General features: G+C 37.1%; 2 protein-coding genes across 3 annotated transcripts; one reads left to right on the top strand and one right to left on the bottom strand.

Annotated features, from left to right (window-relative positions):
* The first annotated feature begins 6 nt into the window (after window positions 1–6).
* On the top strand, window positions 7–3173 carry LOC124637105. Its single transcript, XM_047173440.1, has 3 exons — window positions 7–258; window positions 402–535; window positions 814–3173. The coding sequence occupies exons 2-3, from the start codon at window positions 411–413 to the stop codon at window positions 2492–2494; spliced, it is 1806 nt and encodes a 601-aa protein (XP_047029396.1). The 5' UTR covers window positions 7–258; window positions 402–410; the 3' UTR covers window positions 2495–3173.
* On the bottom strand, window positions 3174–13387 carry LOC124637107 (ubiquitin-like protein 7). Of its 2 annotated transcripts, none has more exons than XM_047173444.1 (9): window positions 12920–13387; window positions 11451–11621; window positions 10941–11155; window positions 9387–9618; window positions 9132–9256; window positions 8402–8540; window positions 4318–4434; window positions 3873–4016; window positions 3174–3688 (listed from the first exon to the last, which is right to left on the bottom strand). In XM_047173444.1, exons 1-9 carry the CDS (start codon window positions 13047–13049, stop codon window positions 3633–3635), a joined length of 1329 nt encoding a protein of 442 aa, XP_047029400.1. In that variant the 5' UTR covers window positions 13050–13387; the 3' UTR covers window positions 3174–3632. The 2 variants fall into 2 exon arrangements, with proteins under 2 accessions (XP_047029400.1, XP_047029401.1); XM_047173445.1 differs by lacking the exon at window positions 12920–13387 and adding an exon at window positions 12039–12233.
* Between the last annotated feature and the right edge of the window lie 223 nt (window positions 13388–13610).

Below are 13610 nucleotides of genomic sequence, written 5' to 3'. Positions count from 1 at the left end.
GGTTGGTAGCACTGCGTAAATGTCAGTGTCGAAAAAAAAATTGTTCTGTTGCTATATAACTTCGTTTGGCAGAATTGTTGAAACCAAAACAAAACAGAGTCGCTTTCGTGACGTTGACGTAAAATAATAAAAAAAAAAAAACAAAATATAAAACATGTCACAAAATTCATAGTTTTTGAATAAGCTAAATTTCAGTGTAACTGGACCGTTCCAAGCATATTTTGATACGCAAATTTTTTGTTTGGAGTGTTGCACAAGGTATGTTAATATTCTGATGCGCAAATTGTTATTTAGACATACTTCGTTATCGGCTCAAGCTCAATTTTCATTTCACCAGTGCGTGCGACCTTGATGTGCTTAAGTTAGATTGATATGTACTGATGTATATTGATATTTACTAGATTATTTAAATGGACGGGTCGACGGTGGACCACAGCGATTCGGACTCTGGAGAGAGTTGGACCCTTTTAGAACACAGCCCTTCGTATGGCGAAGATGCCCCGGAATTCGCGGAGAATAGTCCAACACTCGAACAGTAAGTGCTGCTAATGACCTTGTAATATAAAAGCTAATAATCAATATCAGTATTCCTTGACCTTGACCTATTGTTAGGTACTTTATTTACACCTCATGGTATTTAATTCGAAATTACTGGTTATGATATCTAAATCTAAAGTTATAAATGATTAGCTTCCTCACTTTCACATTAAATACCTGTTTCATTAACTTGTGGTATAGTTGTGGAATATTGCACATAATTATAAATTTAAATAATATTGCATATTATTTAATGCATTATGATTTTGTCAACAGAGTAAGAGCTGAGACACATATTGAGAAGGATGAAGACACGGATGGGATATCTGTCATCAGTGACAGCGAACCAGAGTCTACACCTTGTGAATTAAACTACGACAAATGTATTGATGAAGAGAGCCGTCCAACAGATATATTAAATACTCAATTTGTTTCGATTAATCCTCTTGCTCCCAATATTAATGACCAACATGAATCTATAAGGAATGAGGATGACTTTCTTGGAGATGCCACTGGCAAACACAAAACTTATGTTCACAGAAGAAATAAAAGGCTTAGTACAGTTCTTAATATAATCATGTTAGGGAGTGTCATTACAGCTGCAGGTGTAGCTATTGGCCATATGTGGGGTGCCAGAAATGAGTGCTCACTGCACACAACACCATCCATTAACAAGATACTATCTAACTTATATAAACTGCAAGAAGAGAATGCCTATTTAAGGAACAAATTAAAAGAACTTACATTAGTGAGCAGCATACAAATGCAACAAAAGAAGCTCAATGTAGAAAGGATACCATACAAGCAACAAAGGTGTAAAAAGGTATATGAAGAACCTCTGAATAGCAAGAATACAGAAAAGATCACTAAGTGCATAGATGTGGAAAATAATAATTTTGAAAATAATGTTAATACTCCTATGAATGTTATCCAACCTGAATATGAAAAAGAATTTTTGAATGATATTGATAAACTAAGGAATATTTATCAGCAAAACAAAAGTTGGCTTGATGATGAAGTTGCCAAAAGGATGAAAAATGAGAAACAAACAATTAAAAAAATCGTAAACAACATGAAAACACCATTAACAAGCATAAAAGAAGAACAAAAAGTATCACAAGATGAGAGTGTTAAAAAAAATGCAGATTTCCCTGGACATACAAATAAGTTGAATTCTGAAGATGATGCAGAACTCATTGAATTAGAACTACATCCTATAGCTGATGATGTTGCAGTTACTCAATTACCAGCTGCTCAGAAAGTGACTTATGCAGACTCATTAAAGTCTGTCCATAAAGTTGAAAAGAGAGATACAAATGTAAATGTGGGACCACACAGAGAGGTCAAAGAACATGTGATCAGGAGGAAGAATAAAAAAGATCTTGATGTACATGACGTTTTGAGTGAGGAGGACTTAAAGAAAGATGATAGATATGCTGGCCCAAAGATGAAACAGGACAAGAAAAAACGAGACAGACAGAAAATACATAAGAAACAAAAGAGGAGAAATAAATATGAACAGTGGGAGATGAAGGGTGGTTACCTAAAGGACTATGATGAATTTTCTATAACATCATCACAAGAAAATGAGTACATACTGAAGAAGCCTGATCAAAACACATTTAGTAGAGATTTTGAAAAGAGGAATTATATTAATCAGTTTTCTGACATCAGTGAGAGTCAAAACAACAGTGACAATGCAAATGAAAAGCAATCACGATTTGATAAAGGAAAGAAGAATGGAAAAGATGACTTAAACTGGTATGACAAGAGAGGTGTCCTCAGAACAGAAGCTAGGAAGAAACTGGAACATGAACTGTTTGGTGAGACAAGTCCTAATAATGCTGGTTGGTACTTCCGACGTATGCAGAGACGTGAACAGTGTCGCGCTAAGGGAGACAACAGTACATATAAGAAACTTGCAAGAAGAAATATGAATTTTAAAATGAAACATTAATATTTAATGTTACTTATAATGAATGTTGTGCAAACATTTAGAAAATTTGAACACTTATCATTAGCTGCTTAGAAGTTAAGTTAGTAAGTGACCCAACCCTATATCTGAAAGGTACTACTAAACTTTTTTTAACAATAATATACAGTCAATGGTATATTTTTTGTTTAAAATGTCAGCTACAGTAGACTGCGCCAGATATAGGCAGGGTCGCTTTGACTAAATGTAAATGAAAGTTTTTAAATTGACTGTGTTTTTGCATACTAATTTCATTTGCTGTTACAAAGATGGTAAAACTTTATAGGTGCTCGACACCAACAAGAGACTTCAGTCAATTCTATATTTATATTCTAATTTTTAGATACTTATATTGCTGTTTCTTACATGTATACTTCACATCTTACAACCAACTTCAACATCTTGGTTTGATAACTTGAGCTTATAAACTTTTATAAGTACTTTCTTTTTATCATTAATGCAATATGCATTTGCTTGATTGACGTTTTCTAGAATTTAGAATATTAAAAAAAATTTAGATGGTTAATTCCACTCTATGTAAAATTTAATTCTACTTAAAGTACACATTTTATTATACTTGCCCTTATGGATTTTGCATCCCGTGATAATTAAAACAGTATTTTCAAAATTAGCAGGTATTATGAAATAAATAAATAAACAAATATATGAATGTTTCAATATTTATTATAGTAATCACATACATACCACAAAATAAGGACCCTTTTTCATTCAAAGAAATGTTGATCCATTCCCAATAGATCAACTAGACCTCATTCATTTGCTCTTATACAAAGTTATTGGCACATATTTCACAAGAAACAAATTATAATAAATAATTAGTTTCACCTCCTAATAAAGGGTCAATATTTTCCAAAGATGCGAGTGATTTATGAGGAACTTCACTTAAATTGTGGAGCATTGATATACATCCGATATTGAAATAAATACTCAACAAATAAGTTTAAAATACTTGTGCCACAAAATAAGGCTATACTGAAATAATATTTTATGAGACTGTTTTCGACAAGAGCAAATGAGTGACGATATTTATGAAAACAAATTCCATCGTGTGAAATTGTGGGAGAATGCTTCAGCAGTTCAATTAATATAAATAATATAAAATCTAATCATCACCGATTGCTCCACTGAAAACCAAGTTTATGGCTGCATTTACATCACCTGAAACAATAAAAAATAGTTGTTTCAAAGGCTTTTTCCATAATTTACAGTTCATATAGCATCTACATTCTGGACGCATTCAAGAACAGTTAGGGCGCTATAAACTTTTGTTAGTATTTATAACTGTTTTTGTACCATGAAAAATATTAAACTAAACAAGTGTGAAAGTGTGATAATGTTTTACCTGCACAAATAAGCAGCGCCCGTATATTGAGAGCGTCATCCACCAGTCCCATTTCATGCATGTGGTTGAGCTGGGTTGTGAAGTCTTCACCAGTGGGGACAGTGGGAACTTCTCTCGCTTGCACTGGACTTTGTGATGACGAAGCTGAAATTTTAATTTTGAACTCTTTGTTATCGCGACTAGAGAACAAACTCATGTACTGATCTTGGTAGGTTATTTTATTTCCTATATTTAATGAGGTTTAGAAAATAAGTTTTGAAATGACTTGCATTGGAGGTAAAAAATATTCAAACTATCTTTTTCACGCACATCGTAACTTGGTCCCGTACCTAAGACCCAGGGATAGTTTGGCTTCGACAGTGAAATAAATTTCAAATCTGTTCAGCATTTTTGGAGCCTTCCGTCTATTATTATTGTCCTATTAATAAAAAGTGATAATATTTACCAGCCGTGCTTTGTTCCATAGGAGTGCCAGCAGTGTTCCTGGTGCTGCTGGCTCGGTTCATAGCTTCGGATATAGCCTCGCTGAACATCTCCGGAGTTATCAGCGACCGCGTTGGAGCTGTGATTTCAATACATTTTAACTTATAACTATGTAGTTCATTTACATGAGCTAAAATACCTATAAGTCACACATTTTTTCTTTTGTTGCATAAACTAATAACAACTAAGATTCAGCGCGATAAAGTGTGACGCACATACAAATTTTATAACACCGTGACGTAAAAGCCCTGCTTTCCAACTTGAATGCGTTATATCAATAATAGCCAATTTGTATTGTTTTGTCAAATAAAAAATATATTGGTCACACCTATTATTTTGAAGATCTGATCAATAGTTTCCGATTCTTTAAACCCTTTGTTTGTATGTTTTTCGAAATAAGCTTCCAAACTTGTTCTTCCCAGCAAAAACACATAAGAAGTGGTGAAAGGCTGAAGTTTTGTACTTACATACTACTTACCAATTCTTAGTACTTTAGAAGTTAGAGCTTATTTTAGATTATATTATCGACTAGCTTCTGCCCGCGACTTCGTACGCGGATCCTGTCCCTTATGCCAGCGACTGCGGGGTCAGCAAAATTAAAGATCTGGATCGTCTGATGTTGAATTTAAAGGGCCCGTTGACGGGCAAACAACAGTATACGCAAAATCATTCGAAACGTTCCATAAATTTCACTTTTGTACGTCAACGGCAAAAGCACAGCAGACTAAACAAAACGCTAAGAACTAAAGCGCAATAGGCGTGACCATAGGGATAAAAGTAGTGATTCTAATTAGTCCGCATTTAAGTGGTTTTTCTGAACGGACCCTTAAATAACAAAGTAGTGGTGACCTAGTGTTTAGAGAACCAATCTCTCAAGTATGAGTGTGTGACTGCGATTCCAGGTCTGGCAAGTACTTGCCAATGCAACTTTTCTTAGTTCGTATGTACTTTCTAAGAATATTTTGGCCACCAATGACCGGTTTTGAAACCAATAACTGTGTTTCGTTCGTTGGCAGTCGTTACGGGTAGTCAGAAGCCAGTAAGTCTGACACCAGTCTAACCAAGGGGTATCGGGTTGCCCGGATAACTGGGTTGAGGAGGTCAGATAGGCAGTCGATTCTTGTAAAGCACTGGTACTCAGCTGAATCCGGTTAGACTGGAAGCCGACCCCAACATAGTTGGGAAAAAGGCTCGGAGGATGATGATACCTGATTAATTAAAATCTAGCTGCCTGCCCCCTCGTCCCCCGCGGTACTGAGTAGGCTACCCTGTCATGAAGATAAATGGAAAAGAATACAACACTCAAATAGCATTAAAACTCGAACATTCATTCTATAAAGTTTTGTAGTAATTGACGATGATATACCTACCATCACCATTGAAAGCCTGTTCTAAACTATTACCGCCTTCACCGCTTGGAGGTACTTGCAGCTTATTATATCATTATACAGTGAAATTAGAGATAGCTTTCATTTCCACATCAGTTGTTTCTGATCTTCGATTCTCATAAGTCAACAGAAAATATACATCAGATCGAACAACTTTTGCTAAAACGTCATTTCAAGTGTACTTGGAGTTCAACTTCAGATGTTTTAGATCTTCGATTTTTGTAAGTCAACAGAGAGTGCTCATCAGATTGAACAACTTTTGCTAAAACGGTATTCCTATGTACCTATGCTATCGTGTAGCTGGGCTCTTGAAGTTCCGCATCAGGTGTTCCAGATCTTCGATTTTTATAGGTCAATAGAGAGTGCTTATTAGATTGAACAACTTTTGCTAAAACGTCATACCTTTATATGCTATAGTCTAGCTGGGCTTCTGGAGTTCTACATCAGGTGTTTTAGATCTTCAATTTGTATAAGTCAACAGAGAGTGCTTATCAGATTGAACAACTTTTGCTAAAATGTCATACCCGTATATGCAACAGAGTAGCTGGGCTTTTGGGGTTCCACATCAGGTGTTTTAGATCTTCATTTTTTATAAGTCAGCAGAGAGTGCTTATCAGATAGAACAACTTTTGCTAAAACGTCATACCCGTATATGCTACAGAGTAGCTGGGCTCTTGGGGTTCCACACCAGGTGTTTTAGATCTTCATTTTTTATAAGTCAACAGAGAGTGCTTATCAGATTGAACAACTTTTGCTAAAACGTCATACCCGTATATGCTACAGTGTAGCTGGGCTCTTGGGGTTCCACATCAGGTGTTCCAGATCTTCAAATTTATTCTCTCAACCGAAAATGCTCATCACGTGGAACAATTTTTGCCATGGCACCATTTTTGTATCTCTTATAGTTTTGCTGATCTGTTGCAGTTCTGCGCCAGGTCTTCAAGTTTCGAAGATAAATTATAGCCTATATGTTGCCCCGACTTTATACCGATACAACAAAGAAAAAATCATTGAAATCCGTCCAGTAGTTCCGAAGATTAGCGTGTACAAACAAACAGACATACAGACATACAGACATACAGACAAAATTTTTTTTTTGGATTTGTGCTCCATTACTGTTTCTAAACCCCACCCAATTATTATTTTTTTAATATATTCAATGTACAGACACAGTTTTTTTACAGATTTATTATATGTATAGATAGTTAGTTTCAAGTTCTGAGATTTCTTCTCTACTGCTCCTGCTCCACCTGCGTCTTAACGCGTAAAATTTTGGCCTTACGCAGATGTGGCCAACGTTTTAATGGCATTTTATACAAATGACATTATTAATAGCATTAAACGCTATAACTCGGGTGTCGGTTTTTTGGACACATCAAAGGGTTTTAGTGCGTAGCTTAGAGCGCTAAGTGATGTTGGCTACATTAATGCCATCTCATTGCATGCATGCAAGGACGAGTGTAGATACTTTGTTTAAGCGGTAACTGCATTTTACGAGCACGATCATGGAATGGTCAAATGAGAAAGCTTTAGTTTTTAGAAATATTTTGTGTGCCTAAGTTTAACCTCTTTAATGTGTGTTAACGCGTTACTTTATGAGGGATTAACTCTTGCGGCATTGTAACCTAAGTGTAGCCAACGCGCATTTTTAATGCAATAAGTAACGTGTAGTTGGCCATTGACATTAACGTTAACGCTAACACAGGTGGAGCAGTAGCATATATGCTCCTGCTCCACTTGCGTCTTAACGCGTAAAATTTTGGCGTTACGCAGATGTGGCCAACGTTTTAATGGCATTTTATACAAATGGCATTATTAATGCTACTGCTCCACCTGCGTCTTAACGCGTAAAATTTTGGCGTTACGCAGATGTGGCCAACGTTTTAATGGCATTTTATACAAATGGCATTATTAATAGCATTAAACGTTAATGCTCCTGCTCCACCTGCGTTAGCGTTAACGTTAATGTCAATGGCCAACTACACGTTACTTATTGCATTAAAAATGCGTGTTGGCTACACTTAGGTACAATTCTGCAAAGAGTTAATCCCCCATGAAGTAACGCGTTAACACACATTAAAGAGGTTAAACTCAGACACACAAAATAATTCTAAAAACTAAAGCTTTCTCATTTGACCATTCCATTACCGTGCTCGTAAAATGCAGTTACCGCTTAAACAAAGTATCTACACTCGTCCTTGCATGCGTGCAATGAGATGGCATTAATGTAGCCAATATCACTTAGCGCTCTAAGCTACGCACTAAAACCCTTTGATGTGTCCAAAAAACCGACACCCGAGTTATCGCTTAACGTTTAATGCTATTCATAATGCCATTTGTATAAATTGCCATTAAAACGTTGGCCACATCTGCGTAATGCCAAAATTTAACGCGTTAAGACGCAGGTGGAGCAGTAGCATTAGACATAGTTATTATTTCACTAAACACGTTCTAACTCCCTAAATACTAACAAATGACAATCGCTGCCATACAAGAAAATACTCTACATAACACAAGCTTTCTATTGATGTATCACTTAATGCTAGAGGAGAGGTAGACCAAAACGCGCATTGTCCTTTGACCTTCAAAAAGTGCTATTTTCAGCCTACTTTGAATAAATGCCTTTTTATCTTTTTTAAACAATAAGGTCGAACATACCTACGCCAGTAGGCGTGCCAGACTCGGTGGCTGATGACGTGGTTCTGCTGGACTCGCCGGCAGACTGCAGCAGCCTCAGCAAACTGTCGTTGCTGCCAGCACCGCGGCTGCTCGAAGACGATACTGCTTCTGTTGCAGCCTAGAGAACACGATGTTTTGTGTAATTTACCAGACCAGTTGTATCGAATATGTAACATAAACATTAAAATACGTGAGAGCGACGATGTTTTTGTCCTTTCAATGTAATTGGGATTGTGAGGTATCCTATCAGCGATATTAAACGAGCAGATTAGCCGTTCGCTTTTGCCGTTCGCGTATAAACGCGTCTATAAAACCGGCCCCGGTTGAAGCTATAGTGATCGGCACGGATATTGAGCTCTCGGCGGAAGAGTCTCGGGGGATCGCTTTGCGCACTGTACACATAAGGCAATAAACCAATAAATCGCTTCTGCGCAGGTGAAGGTCAGGGCTCAATATCCGTGCCGATAACTATATCACGTTAGAATGAACGCGAGCTCTAATATACATATCAGATTTTTTGAAGCGCAAATCTTGCTGCATAAGACCGCGTTTAAAATAGCAGATTATCCGCTCGGTTGCACTTATAACCTCGACAACAAACAATCGACAAACTACCGCCACTTCGAGTGATTGGCTGGAACAGCGCGTATTTTTTTTTGCCGCTTGGTATGTGACACGTTTAACAAAATGAAACCTGTATATCACTGACCTGTAGGGCAGCAGCAAACTGCTCGTGAGTGATGGGGTTCCTCTCACCATCTTCAGTCTCTTCCTCATCAGCATCTTCGTCTTCTGACAATGCTTCTAATGAATACGCAAATCCTGATGTGGGCACTGGAATATTATTTATAGGATTTTAATTTACATATATTTTTCAGTTTAACTCTCGGGGGGTATTATTCGCCTAGGTAAATACCGAACACATAGTTGTTGTAAGATTAAAAGTTGTAATCTATGTTCTTACCGCTCTCTGTAGACGACGTAGTGTTAGATCGTGAGCGAACAAGGCGCGTTAGATGCCGCAACGCTGCTGGCAGCTCAGGATGGGCGTTAGCTCCCCTCCTCATAGTGTGGACATTAGCACCCAGGGCAGCCAACAACTCCACTTCGTGTAAGATAGAAAGGGCCACACAATCCTCCCCTATGCCAGGTGCTTGTTCCACTATCTCATTCATTGCGGAATCGTCATTTAATAGCTATAAAGAATGATTAAAGTTTAGTCAAACTTGTGGTCAAAATGTACATTTGACGATGCTAGAACCAAAGTGATCTAAGTGTCATTTTTTGGCAAAAATGGTTTTTTTATACCATTGCATGGAAAAATCATAACTCTTTCAGGCCATACTGATCTAAGTGCTTCCCAGTATTATTTTCCTTGAGAAATCAATTTGTGAACTGCCATAGTGATGGAAGTGATTTTTTTTTTGTAAAACTAAGAATGTTAGTTTGAATAAATAACTCATACTGATAAAAATTGTTATTTTTATTATTTAAAACTTACATGAAGTACATATAACTAAAACATAATAATAAAAAGCTCAGCCCCGCAGGGCATCTGAGGCGGATGACGGGGAGTAGCGACCCCGCGGGGCTATATATCCGAGTGCTCCAGGGAGAGTATACTGTCCCCCATCTCCGGCCTGCCGGAGTGAAGCATGACGGGGGATAGGTCTCCCGCCTCTTGGCTTGCCTTCATCGGCCGGTCAGAGTGGAGTCGCTAGAGCAAGGTTAGTCCTGCTCGGAGGGTAGGTGCCTCGTGGTAAGTGGCGAGTGGGCCGGTGATGCTGGACCCACAGGGAGCGCGTGATCTGCGTTTAAAGTCCGCCGAGGTATCCTCACCCTTCTCAGCCGCTCATGTCCCTGTTGCCCTCTTGTTGCTTTTCAGTGACTGATTCCCGGGGGCCCAGTAAGTGAGTTGGCGAGTCTCCACCTGCCATTTTAACATGTATTTAATACATTGTCATCGGCAGGTGCCATAGTTCCCGTAGTTTCCCCATTCCTAGTCCATTAGCATCCCATCACAATAGCCCAAGTAGTTTTCATCCATAGTTAGCAATAGTTTAGCACAGAACCGGGGATTGTCCTTGGGTACATTTCTATAGTGTATACGGGGATAATCGTCGGTTTTGTGTCGCCATTTCATTAAAGTTGTCTCAAAAGGGCTTCAGCGTGTTGGCTTCGGCCCCACGTTCGCCTTCCAAAAATCCGGGACTCTGTAGTCCCGTGGTCGGTCAGAGACATACAAAATAATAAAAAGCTCATAGATTTCAAATAATAACGCGTAACGCATTTCCTTCATTTACTCAGAAACATACTATGGTGCCCTAGATCACTCTGGTTCCAGCATCGTCATTTGTTCTCTCCAATAGGAAAGGGATGGATTTCCAACTACCATTATAAAAAAAAAGGTTCTATATTTGACTCTCATGTAATGTCTAGATTAACTTGACCAAAAAAAAACCAAAGGGAAAGCATACTATAAAATATGAATGAATTGGATTAACAATCAAAGCTATACCTGCATTGCCCTAGTCCACCCAGGGGCATTGGGAGTGCATCCCAACGTTCTCAAGGAAGTATTAAGTTGTTGCAGCTCAGCGTCTGAATATGATGGAGTAGCTGTGGTAGTTGTTTGCACTTTCTTCTTCACCACGTGGACCATCTCCCCATTTTTAACACCACTGTCTTGGAGAGTGAGGTCACCTTTCAAAATCTTGCCATGGTGTATTAGTTCTGAAATTATTGAAAAATATCTCAGGTTTCGACACCTTTTTGCTGACTGGCCACAACAAGCTTCATATACAGGAAGCCTTTGCTCAGCAGCAGGACAATAAAGGCTAGACTAAAAATTACATATTTTGTTATTAAATTGATCCTGCAGGTTTGTTTGTAAGGAAACAATCCTGTAGACAAATGATGGCAAAACCAATATTCTTTTTAACTTTGCTTGGCAAGACATTTCTGTTATTCATGTTTTTTTAAGCATCAAAGTTTTTAAGTTAAAATCTCAATATTGTATAATACATACCAAGAGACGTAGACGGTACATTTGTCTTTTTTTCAGCTTCAGACTTCAGATTGTCCACGGTATTATCAAGGGTGAAGTTTTCAACTTTATAGCGTTCTATTGGCCCAGGTTTGATTTTGATGCCCAGAAATATGCAAGGCTGACTATCCATGGCTAAAACTGTAATTATACCTGAAAAAAAAAAAAAAAACTAATCAGTTAAAATATTGAAATTAAAGTTCATAATTTATAAAATTTTGGGCTCACATTATTCAAAAAACTCAAAAATTATAAAGTTAATTCTTTATTAATCCATACATTTAAATTTTCAGATGATGGATTTGTATGGTGTCAAAACACTACGCAAGATTCAGTATGGTGCATACTATGATGCCAGAAATTGTAAACATTAGCGAACTACCCAAGGTTAGCTTACTCTTCTTTAAATAAAAGAAGTATGATACAAGGTTAGCTTACTCTTCTTTAAATAAAAGAAGTATGATAGCTTGAGGACAGCAATCTTAGTAAACGCTAAAAAGTATAATTCCAAAGCACCACGAATGACGAATTGACTAAATAAGCAATAGTAATTAGAAACCTTCTCTATACCTTGGTTTAACAAACAACCGGTCTTCGCTTCTTAGATAGATGCGTGTAATATACTTTGAAGAGCAATCTTTTCAGTTACACTTTGAACAAAACTATTTAACTTGTATAAATAGCTTTGTTTTAATAACTGACTGCACTTTGTAATTCATACGGTCAGCTGTCTAATTTTTTATTTTGACACAACGATGCAGCATTTTGGATTTTCGCCCGTCATCATAAGATCATAGAGTATAATTTATCACAGAATATTAAAAGTAAAGTGATTGTTTTTTTTTTAAACTTTGGCTGAAGAACAATATGCATTAGATCTAAATGGAAATCGGTATTTGAACACGTTATTCTGAATATTAATGGGGTTAATTCTTATGTGAGCTTCCCTGTAGTTTAGCTAAACTCGGCCTAGACTCCATAGATATAGATTGGAACATTAAAGTGATTAGAAATGGCGCTATAGTCAACTGTATTTTACAGTCTGAATTATAACCAGTCAGTTCGCGCATGGTCGTCTCAAAAAATAACATGAGAGCAGAGGCGCACGGATGCAGCAATCATTAAAGGTTGTGGGCACATCCATGCGATATGGTCGAACATTCATTAAATTAAGATACATAAATATATTAAGGTGTATTGTGGGGAGAACTAAAGGAACTAGTACATACATAAGAGTGTCCACTGTGGTAAAATTACCACTATGTGAATGTCACGATAAAACATATTGTACGATGGGATATTTTAATGGTCTATAAATAAGCATAAACTGTAACTATCTTTTTATGTTGTGTAATACGGTAAAACTATACATTTGAAAGACTGTAAAAAAATTATAGGTTTTTAAAATTAGTACAGTCCATCATGCGCCGTCTATCGGTTAAAAGTTTTACCTCTTCTTTTAATGCCTCCGCCACACGCCACGCCCTGCCTGGCCACACCACCACCCAAAGAGTAAAATAATACTATGGAAAAAGAGAGCCCTCTCGCGCAGTTTTTATGCAAGCAACTTTGAAGCGCCATCTGGAGTTTGCGACCAGAAGTATATGACGTGTGCTATACATACGTATACGTACCTATATATATTTATAAACATAAGCATAGTTCCCAATATACCCGTTCGCCGGTAACAAGTTATGTTTAATTTTCTTGTTGTTATGCTTTGAAATACATTACAACAGGAAAATTAAACAAAATACTTTTTACTGGAAAGCGGGTCTACTAGAATCAAATATTTATTTGCTAGGAATTACACAAAAATGACCAAAATACACAGACAAGCGTACGCGCAAGTTATGATGGCGGTCATCTTGTGAAGTATGATGTGTTACTATTACCAATTAACAAAAAGGTCAGTTAAGTTCTCAGATTGAGAATTTTTAAAAACAAAATTTAAGTAGAATTCGTAATTTAAATCATCTTCTAATTATTGAAATACTCTCGTATTTTTGTATAAAAAGGTAAAATAATTAATTTTCAATCTACTTACAGAGACATCTATCGTGAAATAGTTAGCAATATGGCATGTTTTCACGTTTCATTTATAAGATGGCGCTACTTTCTTTACGACAACGCTCAGTCAAG

The sequence above is a fragment of the Helicoverpa zea genome, chromosome 15, assembly GCF_022581195.2.
Source record: "Helicoverpa zea isolate HzStark_Cry1AcR chromosome 15, ilHelZeax1.1, whole genome shotgun sequence".
Classification (NCBI taxonomy): domain Eukaryota; kingdom Metazoa; phylum Arthropoda; class Insecta; order Lepidoptera; family Noctuidae; genus Helicoverpa; species Helicoverpa zea.
This window is presented reverse-complemented; position numbering and strand designations above follow the sequence as displayed.